Source organism: Gymnoscopelus braueri (genome assembly GCF_963280865.1).
Source record: "Gymnoscopelus braueri genome assembly, chromosome: 3".
NCBI classification, from domain to species: domain Eukaryota; kingdom Metazoa; phylum Chordata; class Actinopteri; order Myctophiformes; family Myctophidae; genus Gymnoscopelus; species Gymnoscopelus braueri.
The window spans coordinates 16840958-16866071 of record NC_137612.1 but is presented as its reverse complement, the minus strand read 5'-3'; the positions used below and the strand labels follow the sequence as shown (position 1 = coordinate 16866071).

Genomic DNA, 25114 nt, shown 5'->3' with positions numbered 1-25114 from the left:
GAGGGTCAGAGAGTGGAACTGAGTGAAGTTATGATATTTGAAGGCTGCCGCCCACGCCACCCAAGAGAGAGAAATGATGAGAGCTAGAATCCAGTAAGCATACTATAAAAGGTTATTCTAACATTACTTGATTCTTTCATTTCAAGGACTACAATGAGGCGAAGCGAAGTGTACGCACAAAGGGCCTCTGTTTTCTGTTTTTCTTAAGGGAACAACTTATGCATAATTCTCTGCCCTTTCACTCCAAGAAGCTAAAATGCAGCCATTATGATGTAGGTATACATTATATATTATTATTCTCAAAGCTTGAAAAAGCCTGAGGTGTATACTGTATACATGGAGGTAAACCACGATATCACAGTGCAGAGCAAAATGAGCAAATCCAATTTGTTTTGGGTCATTATTGTAAAAAGGCTATTATTGCAGTGCCTATGGCAACTGTAATAAATGACATGGTTGAACTCTTAAGTTTCCAATCACAATGACTGGAGGCTTCTCATTTAGATATATTTGATCTAAATCCAACAGAATCACAAGGCACCTGACTAAATGATCATCATCACCTGCTACCACAGTTTGGTTGAACCAAAAGTTTAACATTAATTTAGAGGCAAAACTTTTGAGGTTTTTGTTTTTGTGACACCACACACACACACACACACACACACACACACACACACACAGTGCACACACGCACGCGCGCGCGCACACACACACACACACACACACACACACACACACACACACACACACACACACACACACACACACACACACACACACACACACACACACACACACACACACACACACACACACACACACACACACACACACACACACACACACACAGTTAACATAATGTGTATGGGAGTGAGTCATTCTGATACTGCTCTTTCATTATTGGAAATAGTGGGTTTATTTTCAGCCTTATATTTAATTAAGTTGATTAATATACTGAAATGAATAAACATCACCAAGTTTGTCTGAAATGGGTTTTATTATATTCAGTTGAATTGGATATACAAATCCAATACTAATGCTTTTATCTCTGTAATTATCTTTTCTCTCTCTTTAGTTTTTTTACACTGGCATTTCTGTAAGCGCTTTTTAGTTTTGCCCATATCCATGCAGATTTGTTATACAATATTATTCACAAAACAACCCAATTGTACTGTAGAAGCTGTATGGCTATTAATGACCAGTGAGCTTAATAATATTAGTGGCATATTGCAAAATGATTTACTTTTGAATACAGAAACATACCTGTATTTCAAAACCAACAGGAGAACAAATTAACCATAGAATAGTCAAAACGTAATATCTTAGTTAGGTCCATTTTGGTTTACGTATTCGAATATTAATCCCATTGCATGGCCGAATGCAATGTGCATAATGAATCTTAGCTCAAAATAGGTTTGTACTCTTATTATAAAATGTGGTCAGGACTTCCATTTAGAATTATGCATACCAACTCGCATGCATAAATTACAAGGTCATTGTCGTGTACACACTGTATGCAGAATAATGCAGGAAAAGCTGTTAAGAAAATCTCCAGAAATCCAATTTATTTTAAGTAATGAATGCCACCAGGAAGTAAGGTACTTATTAGGATTTGTTCTGTTCTTTTTTTGTCTTGTTCTTTGTGTGTGTGTGTGTGTGTGTGTGTGTGTGTGTGTGTGTGTGTGTGTGTGTGTGTGTGTGTGTGTGTGTGTGTGTGTGTGTGTGTGTGTGTGTGTGTGTGTGTGTGTGTGTGTGTGTGTGTGTGTGTGTGTGTGTGTGTGTGTGTGTGTGCGCGCGCGCGAGTGCACGTGCGTGCGTGCGTGTTTGTGTGCGTGCGTGCGTGTGTGTGTACCCAGCATCCCCACTCGGACAATTAGAAGGTGACAGTCCCATTAGAGCCGGCCCGGTGGTACAAAGGCTGAGTGCTGTGGTGACTGACAGAGAGCTCGGCCCCTCACTAAATAACTGTCACTCTCTTCTCCTCAGCCCTGACCCCTCTGGCAGCCTCCCTGGGAGCCACACTCGAACCTCCCTGGGGGCTCTCTCTCTGGTTGGCAACCTTAGCATATCCGTGAGCCAAGCATGGCCCTCCTTTCAAAGCTGGCCTCCCTCTGATTGGTTGGACCTCACTAGCCTTTTGGCATGCCAGGAGGTCTTTCAGTTGGCCGTGGCATGCTGCTGATTGGTCAGCCTGTCAGGCCAGGCCAGCGCGTCTGCTGTGAGATGGGATGGCATCATGGCAGCAAGATGCGACAGGGTTGGACAGGGAGGAGAAAGTGCAGAAACACCAAAAAGCCCCCTTTCTCACCTCAGCTGCAGTCTTCCAGCAGACAACCACGTCCTTGCTGTACTTAACCATATCTTTACACCTAGCACAAAGCGGTGTCATTGCTAGATTCCGACCGCTGCAGTGATTTGTCATTTTCATGCACAGCGTCCACATTGTTTATGAAGCAAATGTACTTGTGGCCATCTGTGCATTCTTGGGCATGTTGGTCTTAAAGGGGGGTGTAAGGGACTTTGTTGTAGTTGTTAAAATACGTGTTAAATAGCTCTATATTCCCATAGCAACCATTGCTGTACGTACAGTGTTTGTTCAGTAAAAGGGGTGTCCACGTCTCTCCAGCTCTTTAGTAAACAGAAAGTATATTTTCAGTTCAGGATACCGATTTCATCCAAGAGCTCATACAGGGTCCAGGATAATAAAGAAGTGAACTTGGAAGTGATGAAACAAAAACAAAAATTGAAGCTGATAAATGGGTTCTGATTCCTGATTGGGTGAAATTGGTATCCCGACCTAGCCTGGCTCCACCCCCTGAATCGTTTGCCTCGCATTCAGGGTCTGGTGACGCTGTCGAAGGCGGGTGTTTCTCGGTTGAAAATCTGTACGACGAATCGGGATCGGTATAATCCAGTATGAACCAATCGCCAAAGAGTCCCACTTTTGCCACGCCCCCATCTCAGAAATCGGCTGCACTGAGAGGGCTTTCAGACTGAATAATGGAGTGAAACGAAATGAAAATTCAGGCTGAGTGTCAGGCTAATCCCGACCTCAAAACGTATTTTCTGTTTATTAAAGAGTTGGAGAGACGAGGAGACCCCTGTTACTGAACAAACACTATAGCAATGAATACTATCAGAATATAGAGCTTTAACCTTTTAACAGAAACCTTTTTACAGCACCTTGTAAGACAGCAATGCAATCTTGAAGCAGCAGAAAGCAATTCTGCCATTGACCTGCAGTATTTTTCTGCTATTTAAAAGGCACTATACTGTAGGTGTTCTCAACATGCATACAATCTGCTTGCAATCAAAATCCATCAGAATGTACAGTGTGTCATGTTCAACACATCACTCATGTTCAACATGGCAGATGGTCACAAAAATATGATATTATATATAATACATATTTATTACATCAGACGAGTGCCCAGGGGCCCAATTTGCTGAGCTGGTGGGAGGCACCAACATCCTAAATAACTGTTGTGGTTTGGAAACGTCAGATAAACCATGTTAAAGCACTTGATTGAGAACGTATTTATCCTTATCCTATTAATAACAATATGCATAGTAAGAATAGGGAAATAGTTGGAAAAGGATCCACTGCGATGCGTCTTTCATGAGGAGGAGGAGTCAAGGAGAGAGAGAAGACAGAGAGAGAGCGAGATGCTGTTTATATCAATAAGCACTTTATTGCGGATAGAAAATGTGTTCAAATATGTTCATTCACCTTTGAAATATGTTCAAGGACTTCTTGTCTTTGAAGAATGTTGTGAACCGATACCTTTCTGGTTTTCTTTTTGTTTCTGGTCATCAATATCCATTCTGGGACTCAGACACAACTAGAGCGTGCAGCGTCCCTGTTACGCTTGTTGATACAGTATGTCAATATATTACAGTCTTGGACACATGGCAGGACTTCGGAAGGCATGATTCTGAACCGCATGCCCCAAAATGCCAGAATCAACATGGCCACTGAGGGTTGTCTACTGTACCTCCCATTTTCACCATATGTTCGGCGGGCAGGGAGCTTACTGTATGTTTCCGCCGTCTCCTGACATCATTATGTGACTTTCGGCATTGTGTGGCGGACCTTCTGGTAATGCCAGAGGACTAGGACATGCTCACGATATCTCCTCCCGCGCCTGCTTCACCTCAGCTTTGGTGGATTCTTACTACCCGTATATTGCACGCGTTCACTTTGCGCACGAGGAGGTCCATTTCCTCAGCAGATTTCTTTTTTTTTAATTATTGTTATCTGAATTACTTAATGAAAGAATTGTTGTTTTGATCAACGTTTGCCTGTTATCTCTCCTATGATACCACATCAATACAGCATGGAATTGTGGACAAAATCTCATCCAACGATAACAAAATATTCTAAGTCTTGGGTCTGAGAGTCTAAATCTCATCAAGTGGTGGTCCGTGGCTCAAATGCCGAATAAATAATGGCCCTTGATATGAAAAGGGTTGAAAACCACTGACCTAAATAACAGACCACAGGTAGTCAGGGAGGCAGTCACACCTCTAATACCCTCACCCTCAGCACCAGAACCCCACAGGGACTTTTACTGAGCCCTCTGCTGTACTCCCTATACACCCATGACTGTGTAGCCAGAAACATTACACTGTACACAACGCCATGGCAGGTTTGCTGACGACGGCACAGTGGTGGTGGGCCTGATCTCAAATGATGGCTCTACCAGGAGGAGGTGGCAGAACTGTCACAGGAAAAAGGAAAACGGTCAAAAAATAAAAACAAGGAGATGATCATAGACTTCTGCAATAAATGGCAGAGCTTTTATACGCCCCTCATGATCGATGGGGCACATAGTGGAGAGGGTGAGTAGCTTCAAGCACCGAGGGCACATCACCGCGGACCTGACCTCGAGAATGCAATTAGAGTCTGAGGCAAAAACGGAGAGGCAGTGCCTGTACCACCTTAGGCAGTTAACACATTGACTGCCATTGATGTCCATAGAAGTCATTTGGTGTTTTCAGTGATTACGATAGAGGGCGCTCTTCCACAACCTGTGACTGATCCTAGGACTAAGAGCAATCACGTGATCTAAACAAATAACGTTATCAGATTTATAAAATACATTTATCTCTGATTTCTTTCCCCAGATAGTGTTTTTGGTGAAAACAAGCTATATTCAATTGCCGATAACTAAAGAACGGAAGATCGCAGTTACAATGTATATTTTCCATATGATAGAAGAGACCCTCGTCCTCCCCCCCAGACATATGTTGTTTACATCTTTTTTGAAAAAAAAATCTGTGGGTCTCGGAAGAGTAGTAAAAACGCTGGCGGTGGCGGATGAATTAATTCATTAATTCCTGGCAGTCAATGTGGAAGATTCAGGGTGTCTCAGTATAACCACCTCTTCCTTTCCGGAATTACCCTTATCTTTTCTTCTATTTTAAAAGAAAGAAGGAGTCTGTGCTGAAGAACTGGTGACTTAATTAAAATTAAAAAACGATCCAAAAATCCACATGTGATCAGCCCGGGTTCTAACTTCTGGATCACCCGCACTAACAACAAATATCACTTAAACTGTTTCCGAGCGCGGCCGCTTTCACTCAACACCACAATGGAAACAAGTCCCCAGGACCTGTTTCTGTTATCCTTTTAGCTCAAATGTCTGACCGTATACCTCGTGCTGTTTACATTTCTGTCTAATAACGTATTCAATCAATCAATCAAACACAAGAACAGAATGTAAACAATAGAACAATCCCATCATTCTTTGTCGGGCGCGCTCAAACTACTGATTTAGAAGGCGTTTGTAGAATTGGCGTCAGGTCTTAATGGGTTAAACCGTTAAAGGACCATACCGCCTATGTATACAGCATGGAGTCCCAACGTCCTTCTGCTACCACTCAGAGTACTGTATACTGACAGGGGCATCACTGTAATGTATGGAAATAGCCACTCCTGGGATCTGCTAGTTGTACAGAAGGTGGTGCATTCAGCAGACCTCCGTAAGACAGGCAACACTAACGGGCTGTTTGTGATGAAGCAGACTGGCAAGCGTTTCTCAATGCCTGGGGCTCAAGGCTCAAGAAGAGCTTTTTCCCAGTGGGTGTCAGACCCAAGTACATGAACAATAGGGAAAAAATAGGGGGGGGGTTTATTTGAAACTGTAATTAATCGTGTACAGATTGCTCAAACGGACACCGCACAATGTATATGTGTATACATGGTTATGCCTCATTGCACATTCTATACATTCTATACATTTCTCATGGGTTTTTATCTTTATTATTCTTTGTTGTTATTCTGTTGCCGTTAGCACAGTCTTGCAGACCTTGCCACTCTTGCATTTCACTGCTTGTACCTGTACGAGTACAGTGACAACAAACCCTCTCTCGATTCTCAATTCTTGGTAGCAAAAGGGGAGTTGGATGTGGCTACTGTAAATGCACATGTGCCATGCATGCACTTTAGACCATAGTGTGTTTCCCTGTCCAGGGGATTCCTGGGGGACAGTGTACCTATAGTCCTTTCCTTTAGGAATCCTAGTTGAGTGTAGACGATCCATTTAGCCATTTAACTAAATGGACACTCTTCAGGGGCACAAATGCAGTGTGCATGGATGGGAAAGAGAGGGATGTTGGCCTCTGCGGAGAGGGAGAATGTGGCTATACTTGTATGCGGCTGAGAGAAAAGCTGCACGTGCTTTCTCTTGCCTCCGTAGAATTAATTCCATTGTTAACCGCTGGTCCATTTCAACAGGGTTGTCACCTCTTGCAGACCTTATCTAGATTGCTCTGCTAATGCAGTAATTGGGTTTGGTTGAGTCACTCTTTAACTTCCATTAATATTTGCTCTCTCTTTAATTGCCATTTTCTCTAAACCTTATACCATTCTACTTTACAATTCCAGTCTTTGTCTAGTTAATGGTCGAGGACTGTATATTATATGACGCGTTCACACACACAGGTCTATTTGACAGATCTATTTTTTGCCTTTTGCCTATCCCACTTTGAGGAACTGAAAACTGGAAAATGAAGTAGCACTTTGGAGGATGGCCAAATCAGTATTACACAGACATAAATACATACAGTAGACTTCTGTAGGATTAATGGACAAATTCATCAGTTATAATCCTCCATGTATTGTCTCTCTCTCTCTCTCTCTTTGCTTTCTCTGGGGGTTGATTTCTTCACCATCTTCTTCTCTTTTTTTTGGCACTGTAACTAAGTGAGTTGTCATCTTATTTCATGCAACACGTCAAAACAAGGACCATGTGTTACGCCCAGGATTTGAACCAAGGTCTTCCGTGTGGGAAACCAAACATCTTCCGCTGAGTCAAAGAGGAATTCCCCATAGGAGATAACAGTGTTGATGAGCTTCAGGCAGGGCATAGCTGATTGGTTAGAAAGCCTGTCTGGGTATCCGGATGTCCCGGATGTCCCAGGTACAATTCCAGCCCTCAGCAATGTGTCGAAGTGTCCCTGAGCAAGACACTTACTGTAACCCCTAACTGCTCCCCCCCCCCTACGCTCTCCTTTGTGGGCAGCACTCAGCTGGGTGAAGCTGAAAACTGAAGTTCCCCTGCGGGATGTGATAGGTTTATGAAAATAAAAAATAAAAACACACAAAGGGGTGTATCTGGTTTTAAATTCAAATCCTATTTACTTCAAGAAACCCTACTCTGAAAGAAGAATTCAGTTCAGGAGAATAGTGAGAGCATGCAGTGGAGTTACAGTGTAATTCTTCCTCAGGTGGCGACTTTCTGCTCATTTGTATTGACGGAAGTCTCACTTCTCACTTGTACCTTCCCACTGGGGAGCGATGGATGGAGAGAGACAGAGAACGAGTAGGACAGAGGCAGAGGGGGATACAGAAGGACTGATGAAAGGCACGTGGGGGGCTGCCATGAAAAGGAGGGAACAGAAGGAGAAAAATCCATATTTCACAACTGTGGCGTGCGGCGCTCAGGTTCATTTCCCATTCGGTTTCCGATCCATAATGGAGTAGCCTGTCTGGCATGGCGAGGCTGCGACGCAGCTGTTCTTTACGAGGATCAGGGATAACTGTGTGCGACACTGGCTGTCAGTGGCTCTTACTTGAGGCTATTAAACCTGAGCCCCCTCACGGACCCCCTCTGTGACTATTTTTAAAACCCTCAGCGTACCCTGAGCGTTCTTTTCTTTGTCGGTGCCACTAAACCGACAGATTTTTTTCTTATCTGTCTCACTCTCTCTCTCACCCTCCTCTCTATCGCCACACTTGTGCATGTGCGCCGTAACACTGTTATTATATTTTGTAGGAGAGAAAGTTTGAAGGCTGGCGAAAACTTGTGTTCCCATATCTACCCTAATTGGAAATTGTGTTTTCACTTTGTCTGCCTCTCCTTCTCTCTCTCTCCCTCTCTCTCTCTCTCCTTTTCATCCTCTCTCTCTCTGATCCTGCAGTCTTTTTGCAGGATGTGTGGATGCCCTATTAGAGCATTTGAATTTAAAAGCAGGGCATATCAGCTTTGAAGAGTGACAAGCACACAGCAGGGGGGATCAAAGCCATGCAAAACTCAAATTTAAGTGGAAGTTAAAAAGCATGTAGTTTTGCCATTTCCCTCATGTTTAACAAAGAGTGAAAAAAGCTATAAGCAATAGTAAACACAGATGAGATATTATCAAATGGAGTGTGTGTGAATCCAAGGATTCTGGTGCACTGTGCAAATAATATGAGCTTTCGATAAGGCAGCTTAACGCACCAATACACCCCTCCAAACAGTCATGTTGAGTACAGTTCATTGTTTTATATCTGTCTTAATCTTAATGGTAATGCTCTGTACCAGAACAGACATCACCAGCAAGATTCTCAGGATGGCTCAAGGCAGGAAGATCAGTGAAAACCTCCCCTTTCCTGGTGTAGTTACAGTTTGTATTGTATCTTTAAAGCCACCAATATACGTATACAGTACACAACACAATTTAACTTAGTTTAATGAATACAATATTATTCAGTGTATGATTATATTAATCCAATTATAATCTCTCAAGAACAGATTCTGCTCTGCGTTTGAATCTGTCGGGGAGGTTCGTCATAACATGTACGCAGTAGCCTACAAGTGGGCGTGCCTTCAGATCAGGAAGCAGGCCGCGCTTTACCCAATCAAATGTAGTGGGCGGGATTCACGTGTCCGTCGATCCTTCCCCTCTCGAAACCAACCGAAACTAATTTAACAATAGCGTCCGCGGAGCAGAAAAACCACGGAAAGATATTCACATTTTAACTTGCTCTTTCATCATAGAAACAAGTGGGCTTATAACCAAAACGATCCATGTTCTCTGGGAGAAGTGGTGTTAGTGTTCCATGTAGAAATATTGTTAGTGGGAATGAAAACATAGTCGCACCACCGGAAGTGATGCGCTGAAGGCAGACCAAAACCCCGGTTTCCTTGCGCACGGGTGCTACGTTTTCTTCCTCCCAGAGCCAACTGAGATAGTCAAAAACAGCAGAGGGAGGTGTTTTTCCTTTTCATTTGGTGCTGGGTTCCCAGATTGATCCAATTATAACTAGTACTTCTGCAGTAGTTGGAGGTGGTCTCCATACTCTTCTCTAAGGCAATCTAATATTGCCTGAAGCTCATGGCGCAATATCTCCCCTGGCCCTGACCAAATAGGATAGGCCTACCTTATTGGCAGAGCAACAGAAATTTGGTCTCTTATGCGGGATAATCGGTTTCGAATCCTGGGTAGGACAATGAACTTGCAGCTTTAATAAATCTAACTTAATAATAACTTGATAATTATTGGATGAAATCACTCTCTGGAAAAATCGTGGGAAGACCATGAAACCCCTCTAACATAGTAAAGATTTAAGGGGGGAATATAAGGGAACATTAAAAAACATTTGAAGCTAATTACAATTTGCTAACCCTAAGACTTGAAAATGAGTAATGGTTGACATGCTTTGCCTAGAGCCTACCAACTGCTGCTGCTGATTCTACATGATGACCTGACCATCTGGTACCAATACAGACCCAAAGAGAGACAAATTATATCAGGCTCCTCATCACTGTTTGCAATTGGATTAATTGGTATGGACAGTGTGTTTTGCCATTTATACCTATCGTAATTACAACAAGCTGCGGAATCATGCTTTCATTCATTACCATATCATATCCAAAAATGTTGGGAAAGGTGTTATAGGTGGTCCCCTTCTGTTCTGTACTGACAGGCAGTGGTGGAAAGTAATTACATGTACTCAAGTACTGTACTTAAGTACAATTTTAAGGTACTTTTACTTTCTACTCCACTACTGTACATCTCAGAGGCAAATATTGTACTTTTACTTCACTACAATTATTTGAAAACTTTAGTTATTAGTTACTTTGTAGATTTTGATTATTATTACAAAACATTCATTAACCACTTCAACCCTATACATTTAGGCCATTTGAAAATCCCATCTACAAGCTCACAATGCGTCGGATCGTGACGCATTGTGAGCTTGTAGATCTGCTATTTTCAGAAGATTTTAATACATCTTATTATACAATTGGGAATAAGGCGCATGCGCGACCTGGTGTGGACCTGGTGTGCCTCGGTTACAGTTAGGTCAAAGTTGCATCGGCAGAACTGCCCATGCGCCTGCCTGGATGCGCGCCCACGAGCAACCCCAACTACCCCACAGCACAGCGCAACCCAACACCTTTGCAAGGGATCATCTTTCACCGTGCGGGAGAGTGCCGAGCGAAACCGAAACCTACACGACGCAGCCGCTATTGAAATCTTCCCACAACAACAACACACGCGACCACTTCGCTTCAACCCGCGCCGTTGCTTTCACTTTAGTCATGTCTCTACCACACCACACTCACGGTAATATGTCTGTCATTCACGTGCCATGTACATCCCAAAGACAACCAACACCACGCAGCCGCTTTTGTAATCTCCCCACAACAACAACACACGACTCGGCATCTGAGTTGCCACGTTGGGAAAAGACAAGCAGACAGGTCAGTGTTGCCAGATGTGCGCCAGAAACAAGCAACCACCTTCATGAAAAAAAAAAACCCAGCCGAAGGGGTCCGCGATGTTTCACCGGGGTCCGCGGGGGTCCCAACACTCTCAGGGGGTCCGCGGACCCCCAGGGGGTCCGCCATGTATTTATTTTTTTTATTATTTTTTTTTTAATAAAGTTTTTTTGGGGAAATTTTTATCCCACGATTCTGGTACCCCAAAATAAGCGCGCCCTCGCTAGAGCCCCGTGCGCGGCTAGCGGGCTGGGTGCCCGTAGGGCGCCCGGACCTCTAGTTTTATACATTTGAAAACTTGTGAAACCGGACATTCTGCATAATGAGTACTTCCTACTTTTGGTACTCTAAGTACATTTTGATACCAAGTACATTTTGATACCTTGTAACAGAGTATTTCTACATTGCAGTATTAATACTTTTACTTAGGTAAAAAAATGTAGTACTTTTTCCACCACTGCTGACAAAATTCTGCACGCTGACTGCTCTGTACAGTATACAGCAGGAGTACAAGTCCACAATCCACAGATTGGTACCTCGTGGAGGCTGTTGTGAGTGATTGCTCAACGACAGTTACAGTTATTCAGTGCAAGAGGGAGAACAGAGACTCTGACTACAGCTGTATGTTTGCTTAATTACAGTATATAAATCATGAACCTATTATTCTTCACTCAAAGTCATTTCAGGTTACAAGATGGGGCCATCTAATTTGTATGGGGAGATTAAGAATTACCCCACAATGTCATACCGTATACGTGTGCGTGTGTGTGTGTGTGTGTGTGTGTGTGTGTGTGTGTGTGTGTGTGTGTGTGTGTGTGTGTGTGTGTGTGTGTGTGTGTGTGTGTGTGTGTGTGTGTGTACATGTATATATATAGAATACATACAGTACATACAGTACATACATACATACAGTACATACAGTACATACATACATACATACAGTACATACATACGTACGTACGTACGTACATACATACATACATACATACATACGTACGTACATACATACATACATACATACATACATACATACATACATACATACATACATACATACATACATACATACATACATACATACATACATACATACATACATACAGTACATACAGTACATACCTTGTAGATGGACCTTTAGCTGAATCTTTGCCCCAGAATAGGGATGCTAGGGTTCAAGGGTTAAAGGGCAACAATGAGCAAAGTTGTCTTCCTAGCAATCTTGTATGCAATTATAGGCCGTTTACAGTATAGGTCATTGTGTTCTCCTCATACTGTACTGTACTGTATAGTGCTGTATGGATATCGAACGTATCCTGGGATCCCTGGTGTAGCACATGAGTGTCTCCCAACCCTCCAGGGGGTTTGTCTGAAGTGCCCCAGAGTGAAAGAAAAGGTGATTAAGCTCATAAAGAGCTAACATAAGAGAGGGAGATGGGAGGAACTAAAGGACTACATCCTAAAACCATTAAGCGTGTATGAGACATAAAAGAGGCTATCAAAGAGTGTAAACCACAGATTCCCATTATTGTGTGACATTAGCTGTTAGCACACTGTAACCCATAACAATCCCACGGGAGCCTGCAGCCCTGCTGTCCTTTAATGACTTCTTGGTTGAATGATTGTAGTTTTCCTGGAAGCGCAATACTGTCAGGAGGGAAAGAACAAGCAACAAAAAAAAACAAAGCTACTACCCCACCCCTGTTTCTGCTGTGCATTGCTTGATTCATCAAGTAGACATCAAATTAATCCCTGCTTATGTCGGAATCCAGCTATTTATGCGGAAGGGGGGTAATCAGAAAGCATCGGAGCAATTAAAGAAGATTTGGACAGACTGAAACTTCACAGTTTGCTAATTAGAGAGGCAGCAGCCGTGCTCAATAAATGGAAATGGATTCCTTTAGATGTGTCTGAGTGTCCCGCAATGCCTGGAGGACTTCAACAGAACACTAGCCCCACAACTGATTTCCCATTGTCGACATAGCTCTCTCTCTCTCTCTCTCTCTCTCTCTCTCTCTCTCTCTCTCTCTCTCTCTCTCTCTCTCTCTCTCTCTCTCTCTCTCTCTCTCTCTCTCTCTCATATCTCTCTCATCTCTCTCTCTGTCTGTCTGTCTCTCCCTCTCTTTCCCTCTCTCTCTCTATCATCTCTCTCATCTCTCTCTGTCTTTATCATCTCTCTCTCTCATCTCTCTCTCTCTCTCATCTCGCTCTCTCTCATCTCTCTCATCTCTCTCATCTCTCTCATCTCTCTCATCTCTCTCATCTCTCTCATCTCTCCCTCAGTCTCTATCATCTCTCTCAATCTCTTTGTTTCTCTCTCTCTCTCTCTCTCTCTCTCTCTCTCTCTCTCTCTCTCTCTTTTTTTGATTGATTATTTTATTAGGCAAAAAATTTAAAACAGCACAGTTACATTTAAAATACTTTGTCTAACAGGTCCGTTCATAAAAGTCCTTGCGGACTTGTTTCCAATGAGGGCCTTGGTATTCAATTCATATACATATATAGTGGCACCACAGTTCAAATATCATTACAAAAAAAACAGCAAAAAAAAATAACACGTACAACAAAAAATATACAAAAAAAAATGGGGGAAAAAATATGTACAAGAACAGAGGGGGGGGGTCTGCTGTCTAACGGGAAAATGGTACTACCTCCTCTTTTGGCCTCCTGAAAGGTGATTTTTTTAAGGCTCTTTTAAATGAGCCCAGCGAACTGCATTTTTTGAGGGATGGAGTTAGACTATTCCAATCCTGGGTGGCAGTGCTGTAGAAGGAGAATTTGCCCATGTTTGTTTTATGGGTGGGTGGTACCAAATTGTTGTTAACGCTCCCTCCTGGTATTGTGACTGTGGGTGTCGCTAACCTTTTGGAGGTATTTACTCAGATATGCGGGAATAGGGGGCATATCGGGCAAATTTGCATTTACAATTTTGAAGGCCAGTCCCATTTTTAGTTGTTTTAACCCTGTCTTCCACCCTGAGCCAGCCTAGGCTGGCAAAATGGTGGGAGAAAGGTGGGTCATGGGCCCCAATCCGAGGAGTAGCCGAATCAGTTTGTTTTGGGAGGTACCAAGGAGTTGGAGTACCAGAGTTGGAGTACCAGGAGGTGCAAGCATAGTCAAAAAGTGGTTGAATCAGGGCCCCAGAGAGGGTCCTGAGGGCCTGAGGGTTGACAAAAGAGGAAACTCTGCCCATAAATTTGGTTCTCTGGTTTACTCTTTTGACCACCTTTGTAGCCATGCTTTCACCTGTCAGGTATTTGTCAAGAATACAACCCAAATAGGTAATCTCTTCTTTGCTAGAGAGAATTGTGTCATCGACTTTGACCTTGAAATCATTTACATCCATCTGTTCTGAGGGAATGTTTGGTCCCAAAGAGAATGGATTCAGTTTTCCCAAGGTGTAGTGACAGTTGTTATCGGTAAGCCAAGTACGGATTTTTGAGAGTTCAGAGCTGAGCGCCTCCTCAACTTGCAACTTGTCCTCTCCCGAGATCAGGAGTGCCGAGTCATCAGCGAACAGGAACAGTTTGCAGTTACAGCAGCATTCATGTCGTTAATGTATAAAAGAAACAGTAACGGCCCTAGAATGCTGCCCTGAGGAACCCCACAGCTCACCGGGAGGGAATGAGGACATGGTTCCGTTGATGTCAACCACTTGTTCTCTTCCCTCCGGGTAAGATCTCATCCAGTTTAGTGATGTGCAGTCAAAACCAATCGCCCTCAGGGGCTTATCAAGTAAAATTGAATGGTTTACAGTGTCGAACGCTTTTTGAGGTCCAACATGACCATGCCGCAGTATTTGCCCGCGTCTACCTCACGTTTGATGTAGTCGGTCAGATACAGTAGGCATGTGTCAGTGGAATGGGAGGTTCTGAAGCCCGATTGAATTCAAACAACAGTTTCTCTCTCTCTCTCTCTCTCTCTCTCTCTCTCTCTCTCTCTCTCTCTCTCTCTCTCTCTCTCTCTCTCATCTCTCTCTCTCTCTCTCTCTCTCTCTCTCTCTCTCCCTCCCTCCCTCCCTCCCTCCCCCTCTCTCTCTATCTCTCCCTCCCTCCCTCCCCCTGTTTTTACCTCTCTGTCTCTCTCTTCCGGGAGAAAGCATGTCCTACGGGACATCCCGAAAGTTGTCAGTAATCAAGGAAATCGTTCTAAAAGAGCAACAAATGGATCAGTTATCTGATGTCTGGTCGGATGTGACAGACTAGCACTCAGGAAAGTTCTGCCTCTCCTGCCAATTATTAGTCTGATTAGTCGTCTTGCGCAAGGAGGTAGGCTACTGAGCCAAGAGGAGGATGAGGGCGAGAGAGACAAGCGAGAGAGAGAATGAGCGACAAGGAGAGAGAAGCAGAAAATGTGAGAATGCGACAGAGAGAGAGGCAGAGAGAGAGAGAAGACAGGAATCTCTCTTTTCATCATTAGCGCTCCATTCAGATGGCTCAATTGAACAGTCATCATTCATGGGATTCCTGAGACTCCTGAGAAGCCGCGCTTCTTCGTTTATTCGATTTATCAACATAAAGACTCTTCATTAAGAGACAGCCGCAAATGTGACACGTGTTCCCAGGTGGCCCCCGATGTGGAATTTTAAGGAGCCGTGAAAGCCGAGGCCAGGTGACATGCGAGAACTCCCCTGTCTCTCAGCCCCCCCCCCCCCTCCCTCGTGGAGCTATTAAGCCCTGTGTCAACTGCACACGGCTCTGCTTTGAAGTTCCAGGGAAGGAAGGAAGTAACACACACACACACACGCACGCACGCACACGCACGCACGCGCACGCACGCACGCACACACACACACCACACACGCACAAACACATACATAGAGAAAATCGCACACCCACTCACGTAGGTCTGTGGCAGGTGAAATTTCATATGTGTATTTCTCACATGGCGGCCTGGTGAATTATTGAAGTGAGCCAGTCCTTTGATCCGTGCTTTAGTGCCCACACAGCGAATCTCTCAGCTGTCAAACACTTCGCTACACACACACACACACTGGCAAGGCTACCACACAGCCACCTCGTAGCCAGGGGTGGAAAAAGTACTCAAATGTTTTTACTTAAGTAAAAGTATCAATACTGCAATGTAGAAGTACTCTGTTACAAGTAAAAGTCCCGAATAAAAAATGTATTTGAGTAAAAGTACAAAAGTATTGGTATTGGTAACAAAATGTACTTAAAGTACCAAAAATAAAAGTACAAATGTTTTGAAAATAGCAGATCTACAGTGTGAGCTTGTAGATCTGCTATTTTGAAATAGCCTAGGTATAAAATAGGGCTAAGGGGTCACCGGGCTGGCCTAGCGGTCCAGCGCATACCACATATGCTGGTAATCCAGCTTGACAGCGTGTCGCGAGTTCGACTCCCGATCCCGACGATCTTTGCTGTGTGTCTCTCTCTCCCCATTTCCTGTCAGCCCACTATCCTATCAATAAAGTCAGAAAAAGACCCCAAAAATATATTTTAAAAAAATAGGGCTAAAGTGGGCATTGTACGTTTCATAATATCATAATTTGTATCTGAAAGGTAAGGTAAAAACATAATTTTAACACTTTCTGTACACTTTTTGAAAAAATCTTCCTCCTAGTATAACCATAATACCTGATGATTATGTTTTAGGGGGGGAAAAATCACTGAAAATCACGGCACCCCGTCTTAAGTACAGCACTTGAGTAAATGTACTTAGTTACTTTCCACACTGCGCTACACACACACTGGCAAGGCTACCACACAGCGACCTCGTAGCTGTACACAGGAAATATTTACATGTTGACAGAGAAGACACTTGATATTGGATTTCTTTCCGTGCGTGATTTATTTATTTATTATAGTTAATGTGCCTTGGTTTGTTTTGTTGTTTAGAGGGGGAAAAAAGCATATTTATTTCCTTCAGCAGGGAAGCAAATAAGGAATAATATTTTTTTAGGCACGTTCTAATGACCGGAATGCGTGAGCCCTTGCTCTGCCACAAATTATCAAGCCTTCGGATGATGTGGACACAATAGGTTGAACGATCACACTTTGTTAAAATGGCATTATATGTTGGCCAACGTTACGAACGCGGCTGATCAGAGTTACAATGCCATAATCACGCTACGGCAATTACAGTCACACCAAGTACAATAGCTCAAGTGTTCTGATAGGCGGAGCCGTGCACAGTCCCCCAGACCTGCACCTGAAGATGGAACTGTACATGGACACAGCAGATCAGGCATTATATGTGTATTGATCAGGGAATGGATGAGTACACCCATGAACACCAGCAAGGGCGTCGATATTCTCACCCCGCAGCCCTTCTCTTAGAGTCTGTATGCAATGTGCGTTGGAAATTAAAAGAGAGGGTGTCGTGCAGAGAAAGTTTTATGCAAAAGCTGCCGTCGCCTGCTCGACGAATGAAGTAATTTCATTTTCACGCATGATCTCCAGCCCCACAGACCAGGAAAATTGCATCGGAGGAGAAGATGTGGAGCGAGGGGAAGAGAGAGCGGAGCCTTCCCTCATCTCCATTTCACTCTGTGATTACTCCCACTGACTTGTAACCATAGTGATGGCTCAGTTCCAACTCCGTAATGTCCTGTGAGGAGAGGGATGGGAGCAAACATTGTATGGACTATTTGGCACATAATGTAGGGGGGGGGGGGGGAGACACTTTTAACCACTTAAGTCCCATGTTGTACATCTGCTATTTTTGAACATTTGTTTTTGAACATTTTCACCATGCCCAAACTAGAGACATCAGGGTTAAAGTGATGTATCTTATTCTCCTAAAGCTCACAGGAGAAATGGGTTTGGGAAGTCATGGATTACAACTACTGATTACAGATATCTGGTCATGGCAAATGGTATGGAAATTAGGTGATTAGCTATTTTGATGTTTGTTTTTTTAAGTTGAATCAACAAAGGATCATTTTGCTCTTGTTTTGTTGTCAGCATGATGATAACAGCCTGTGTGTTAAATAATACCAAATCTATTATTATTATTAATGCCAACCGTGACATTTCTGAAGCTGGTCATCAGTGATTGTTAAGATACTATTTTTATCTTTACAATCTGTGTTCTTCTGCTCAGCAGGTTCTTGCAGGTACACCTTTCTGGAAAATATTTTTGTGTTGCCGATGATTCATCACAGCCTGTTGTTGTTGTCAGAGCCTTTGTGCACCACTGTGATGCTTTCAGACAAATTGCAGTCAATGTTAAAGCTGCAATCATGAACTTCTTCGAATCGGAGTAGTAGATGTTAATACAATATAAGTGGTACATCTGCAGTGCATGGTTGGAGGTAGTCGCTCTACGCCAGTGGTTCTCAAAGTGGGGACTGGGACCCCCAGGGGTCCTTGGGGGAGGTTCCAGGGGGTCCCCAGCAAAAGTAATTAATATAGCGTCACAATCATTTTAACCACATTTCATCCATTTATATGTTGGCTATTCAACAATAGCAGATCTACAAGGTTTGTGCCATGCTGCAAGCTTGTACATCTACTATTTATTTTTTATTTTTTGAAAATTTAAAAAATTTGGTCCGTGGCCAAATACACATCAATTTGGTCGTCCTTGCATGAAAACGTTTGAGAACCACCGCTCTACACTTCCATTGGGAAATGTAGACCCTGGTGTCAGGTAGTGGTACTACCTGAAGCTCATTGTTGCGTTAGCACAGTCTTTGTGGAACATGTTCCACCAACATGTCGCTGCTTGTATACCTGTATGAGTGAGTGATAAATAAACCCCTCTTCATTCTTGGTCCTTGATTCTCATATTAAATAGTGCAATATCTCCCGTGGCCAAGCAGTAGAAATGTGGTCTCATGCAGGAGGAGACCTGCGTTAAAATCCCAGGTAGGGCATAAAGGTTATGGATGGCAGCTTTAACGCCAAATAAACTGTAAATTGTGGAGTGACTTGCTTGAATCCCTGGAGCTCCTTGCAAATCAAGTACAGGAAGTTACAACAAGGATCCAATGTTCTTTTGTCTTCCGAGCAGACAGCGAATCACTGAGCCGAACGGAAAGCCGTTTATAAACTATTGATATTTTTATTGCTGTGGTATTGGGAGCGCAGTATGCTGAAACTTATCCTGTGGGCCATATATCACCTGACTGCATGTGTCACATTACGAGCTGTGTGTGAAGTAAAAACCCAGATATGGGAGCTGTCGGTTTTAATCAAGAAATTGTGGATTGAGATATTACAAGATGAAAGTGTGTTTTTGACCCTTGGAAACCAAGAGTAACGGCATCAAAGTGCTCAGTAAAATCCTTAATTTATCCATGTGTACACTCTCAGAGTTAACCACTTAAACCCTATATATACTTAATTAACCAGGGTCCCCCAAGGGTCTATACCTGCCCGCCTCCTTTTTTCCCAAACCAAATCTCTTAGCCGGAAATGGCAGATCTACAAGCTCACAACGTGTCACGTTGCAACACGTTGTGAGCTTGTAGATCTGCTTTTTTTCATAGAACGTTTGCGTATTATGACATGGCCAGAATACTGACGCTATAGGGTTCATCTGGTTAAATGAACAACTACTCAGATAGCGGGCAGACGTAGCCTCATATCTATCAATGAGGACAAATGGAACATCCCAAGCAATCCACTATGTTGCTGAAACAGTTGAATCCATTCCGTCAGTCTACGCTACAGTTACTCTTTTGGGTGAATTTCTCGTGTTCCTCCATGGGTTCAGAATGACTCCAGTAGAACAGCCCCTTGTGCTTGTTAGTGCTAATGCATTCAAGCAAAAGCACTCAGGAGGAGTGCTTTTGCTTGATGATGAACCTTTGACTTTACTCTTTTATATCAAACACATATTATGTGATGTATAGCTTTACTTGCTGTGCGGTCTGTTTCAGCCAGTAATGTGTCTATATTATATATGAATATATTATATATTACACATGTATATAACATTTTATTTAACCACTTTAAACCTGCCGTTCCTATTTTCAGTATGTCATTATAGGTGAAAATTGTCATATTTCTTCTTAAATTTTCACCATTTTAATTTTGGTTCTCTCCTGTTTCCCCTCTGCACCAAATCCCCAACAAGCTCACCGAGCTCACCAAACATTCTGCGTTGTGAGCTTGTATATCTGCTATTTTTGCAGAATGTTTGCCTTTTATGACATGCCCAGTATAGGGACGCTAGGGTTCAAGTGGTTGAAAAAACTGTCTGGTTTCATCTGCAGATCCGTTCGGATCAGGACCAGGACATCGGCATCCGCTACAGCATCACAGGAGCTGGAGCCGACCAGCCCCCAAGTGACGTCTACAACATAGACCCTGTACACGGCAAGATGTACGTCACCAGACCCCTGGACAGAGAAGAGAGGGCCTCCTATCATGTAAGTACATACACACCTGTCTGTCTGTCTGTCTGTCTGTCTGTTTCTTTGGTTCATTAGTCATTATCTGTATCCCTTCACTCCTCTCCCTGTGTGCATATCTGTCAAATTATCCCTTCAATTATACCTGAATAAATGTTCTCTCTCTGTCTCTCTCTCTCTCTCTCTCTCTCTCTCTCTCTCTCTCTCTCTCTCTCTCTCTCTCTCTCTCTCTCTCTCTCTCTCTCTCTCTCTCTCTCTCTCTCTCTCTCTCTCTCTCTCTCTCTCTCTCTGGCATGTCCTTCTAGTTCTGATATCACCTGCCAAACAAACAAAACCATAAGTCAGGCTAGGTTTGGTGAGCAGTGTTATGTTCCTGCACACAGCTGCATTGAAGCGGGTCGTCTCCAGGCTCTGAATAATGCCAACGCCGACGATGAAAGAAAGATTGCCTTGACAAAACCCACATTGCCACAGCCACTCCACCTGTCAATTAGATGAAGATTTACCTGCAATGAGGAAGTGATGAAAAGAGGCAGAAAAGAGACAGTCAGAGACAGGGAGACTTAGAGACGGGGTGGTCGGTGTTTGGATGGAGCTGGAGAAATTGTTACTTATCATTAGAGCTAATGAGCAGGTGTTGGTTTTCTGTGTGTGTGTGTGTGTGTGTGTGTGTGTGTGTGTGTGTGTGTGTGTGTGTGTGTGTGTGTGTGTGTGTGTGTGTGTGTGGGAGGGCGGGGGTCTATCGTACACTATGTTGAGTCACACAGCATGTTCCTGAGTGTTACTTTAACAGTGCAAAAGTGGATCTGTAAGGGTCCATTTTTACAAGTTGAAAATGAGCGGGTACCATGCAGCTCTCTCTTTGCTAACATTTTGAATAGCCAATTATTTTTACCAAATTTTTCTCCCAATTGAGTTGTTATGCCAATTAATCCTCCCCACACATTTCTGTGTTGCCACTGTTATTGTACCCTACTGGCTCACCTGTCAGGGAACTCTGCATGCAACTGCAATTTGTTCCTGTTTGCAGATGACTCTGCCCTTCTGGTCTCGGACAGGGACAAACTTTAGGTCAAAAAAATCTTCAGCTCTGAGCTCAGCAATGTCTGCACTTGGCTTTCGGAAAACACACTGTCACCTGGGAAAAATAGAATCCATTCTTTTTCCGTCCAATACCAACCTCAGTAGGTCCCCGGGCTTCATGATCAGAGTTGGTGACAATGTAATCACAAGATGAGGTTACCTATTGGGTTGCATTTTGGATAACAAACTTTCAGGTGAACAAAATTGCATCAAAAGTGATCACGAAAGTCAATCCAAAGAACAATTTATTTAGTTTTTTGTTCTTAAATTGTGTTTGTAAAGTGCTCATCCAAGCTGGCTACACCACGGGTAGATTTAAACCCGTAGACTCTGTTGTGGTGGATGGACACTTTACCTCTGCGACAGTCCATTGCTGTCACTTTCACTCCATCCATTGCTCTCTCCTGCCACAGCTCTCCATTAGCCAGGACTGATATTTGAGTCGAGGCTTCGCCTGATCTTAGACCAATTGTGCTAGTTAGCGTGATACTGAAACGTCTGGGGAAATGTAATATTCAATGAGTGGGCTTGGACGGCAGAGAAGACCAGCAGTAACTAACCTAAGCCATCACCTGCGAAAACCAATCCTGATGCCATCCCAAATGAAAGAATGCCCCTGACATCTTTGCACTTTCTTCTGTGAAGCTGTTATTTTTTACATTTCCGAATTGTTGCCCTTTCATTGAATTCAGATATCACCAGACATATCAGTAGGCGGAGATCTCTGATCGCCTGGGTACACGAGATTAGCGCGATACAACCTCAGTGCTGCAGACATGGCTTTTTCAAAACCTATTTTGGATAAGAAGGAAAGTGCACTATTCCTTTGACTGACCTATTCAGCTCTATTGCACATGCAATAAACACACTGCTTTTATCAACTTTCTGCATGTGTCTGACTCTATGAGTCAGACAGTATGAGTCTTTCTCTGCTTTGCCGATCATTGGCACTCTTTGTCAAAGGGCGGCTCAGACTGAGTTGAATGTGCATAGACATTAACCCTTTAACAGTCTGCTCAACCAATTGGTAGAGCACATTTTAAGTCACTATTTCTCATTGACAACATTGCTGAACTTAACTCAACCTGATTGAGCCCTTTCTACCATTTGGTTGAGGTATGTTATGGCAAAAAAAGGTCCACCAGATGTCACTGTTTCCCAGTCACATGGATTCTCAGGTAGCCACTTTTTAGGAAGTGAAAATCAATTAATCCACTCCTGAAAGGTGGGATTTTTTTGGTTGAAATTTCAGAGGTAAGATATTTTTTTTGTCATATTATCATCTCAGAGGTGTTACTGAACCTGATTATGTAGCTTGATACAATAAAAAAAAATCTAATAATGGTCTAAAACTTTTCTGAAAACATGCTCTACCAAACGGGTTGTTTGTCACTTTATGGTAAGTAGTGAAGCTAAACTAAAGTAATTAAAATGTACTATTTGCTATGGATAAATAGGGCTTTTGCTAATTCAGTGTTGTTAATATAATACATATAATGTTATTTCATTATATTTATGTATTAGTATGATTTTATTCCTATCTAAAAAAACATGCTCAACCAAATGGTTGAATTGTCATTTAATGGTAAAGGTAGTGGTGCTGAAATAAAAAATGGACTATTTTGATGATCTGTGTGATGAAGAAGATGACCAAACAGATGATGCTGATCAACTCTCACAAGCAGAAGAGACTGGGGAACATAATGGGAGACATATTTCTCAGTGAATGCATATAAATCAATGTATAGATGGGTTTCCCGTTAGTAAACATGAGAGGATGATGCGCGCGCAGTGGAGGGAAGAGCCTGTAGAGGGCGCTATTACCCGCAGCATCTCTGGCCATTGTACGTTGATAAAATAAATGGTCTTCACCGGGTTTAATGAAAGTAGATTAAATGATGCAGTTTGTAATATCTTCTTTACTCAATAAAAATGATTTGTCGGAAGTTGGATCTGTCTGTATATAATAGCAGCATTATGCCTATTATGCCTATAATAGCAGCATTATGCCTATCTAAATCCCGAAAATAACAATAGAGTGAATGGCACTTCCGGGTCGTTCTACCTCCCGCATGCGCAGATTGCACTCTCTGCTCTGTGATGACGTCGCGCGGAAACCCATCTATATGCATGAAACTTTTACCATTACCATAAAGTGACATCTCAACCGTTTGGTAGAGGCCTATATTTGGAAAACTGTTGGGTCTGTTAAATAAATTATAATTGATAGTTGTTACTATTGCCCCAAATAAATAAAAAATGCAAAGAAATAATTTTTCCAATGCTTTTTTCTTGGGGTGACCTTTAAAGGGTTAAAATCCTCGTACTATGGAGGTTGGTGGCATGTTGTCACATTTATGCATGTATATTTTGGTGTCAAAAGCTTGCACCAGCGAACTTGTATGTCTACTAGTTCTGGTACATCCCATAAGCCGGAGTGAAAAGAGTTTTATAATTGGCTAGTTGGTAATGGGCCCCTTCTCCCATAGCAGGGGACAGGAGCATCCTAATTTGCTAGTTAGTAACGGGCCACTTATCCCATAGTCTGGATGGGTATAATTTATATATATAAAGAATACATGGATGCACCTGGGATGTATCATCAGTGTTGTAGCCTGGGGTCATAGGGTGTTTCGTTTCGCGCAACATACACCCTCCTCGCCCAGGTGACCCAGCCGGGGTTGATCAAGCCCCAACTTACATCCCAGGTAGCTACCCACGGTCAGTCCTATAGGGAAAGACAGGGCCACTCAGTCCGCTTCTCCGGAAGTACTCTGCCTGAACACGGGAGGCTCTGGCACGTGGAGGGACTAGGCTCTGTGGGTTGTCTCCTGGCCGGGCTCCTCCTTCGTCTCACCAGGTCCAGGACCTGAGCGCTGCGCCAGATCCGGTGCACTTTTGTGGATTACAGTAAAATTGTAATGACAATCACATTCACAATCACTTAATTCCGAATTGAACCATGCAGCCGCACTGAGGCACTTATAACGTTGGACACTATACACCAGACGTTTGCTTCATACGCTCTAGCCTTTTATTGCCTTTCAATAAAACCATATTTGATAGACATAAGTATCACCTACATGTAACTGATTATAGAGAATGTTATATTATTGTAATCTGTTTATTATTTCCTGCGCAATGGAATAATTATGTTGCGGTGAAAACTATTCAGCCGCACTGAGCCACTTGGACACTATACCGACGTTTGCTTCATATGCTCTAGCCTTTGATTGCCTTTGAATAAACCATATTTGATCAACGTAATTATCACCCACATGTTACTGATTATAGAGAATGTTATATTATTGTAATCTGTTCATTATCCTGCGCAATGGATTACTGAAACTGAACGGAGCGAATGGCATTGCGCACGACGCACAGCACATCTTATATAAACTAAATTGACACTCTCACTTCTGCTGATTATAGGAAAATTAGAATCACAGAGATTCGTTGAGAATTAGGAGAGAGGGAGCCTCTGAATGTTTTCAGAGGCTGAATGTGAGCCTCTGAAAATCGACTCCCGACATGTCCATTGCAGGCGCGCTCTACCAAAGGAATTTGGCATAGCGGGTGGTTTTAGAATCCGCTATGCGCTTTCCCAAACGCGTGTGTGTGGGCAAGATAGCAATTTTAGGGAAAGTGCAACAACACGCCTACGGGCACACCTCCAGGCACAAATAACGGAGTCGGCATAATGTATAATGGGTAGTGT

General features: G+C 43.0%; 1 protein-coding gene across 1 annotated transcript in view; it reads left to right on the top strand.

The window, feature by feature from the left end:
• The window catches only part of cdh4 (cadherin 4, type 1, R-cadherin (retinal)), a 107868-nt gene that overhangs the window by 23481 nt on the left and 59273 nt on the right, over positions 1–25114 (top strand). The window contains exon 3 of the mRNA XM_080422260.1: positions 20176–20331. Within this exon, the coding sequence (XP_080278386.1) occupies positions 20176–20331 (156 nt within the window). The remainder of the gene's footprint in view (positions 1–20175; positions 20332–25114) is intronic.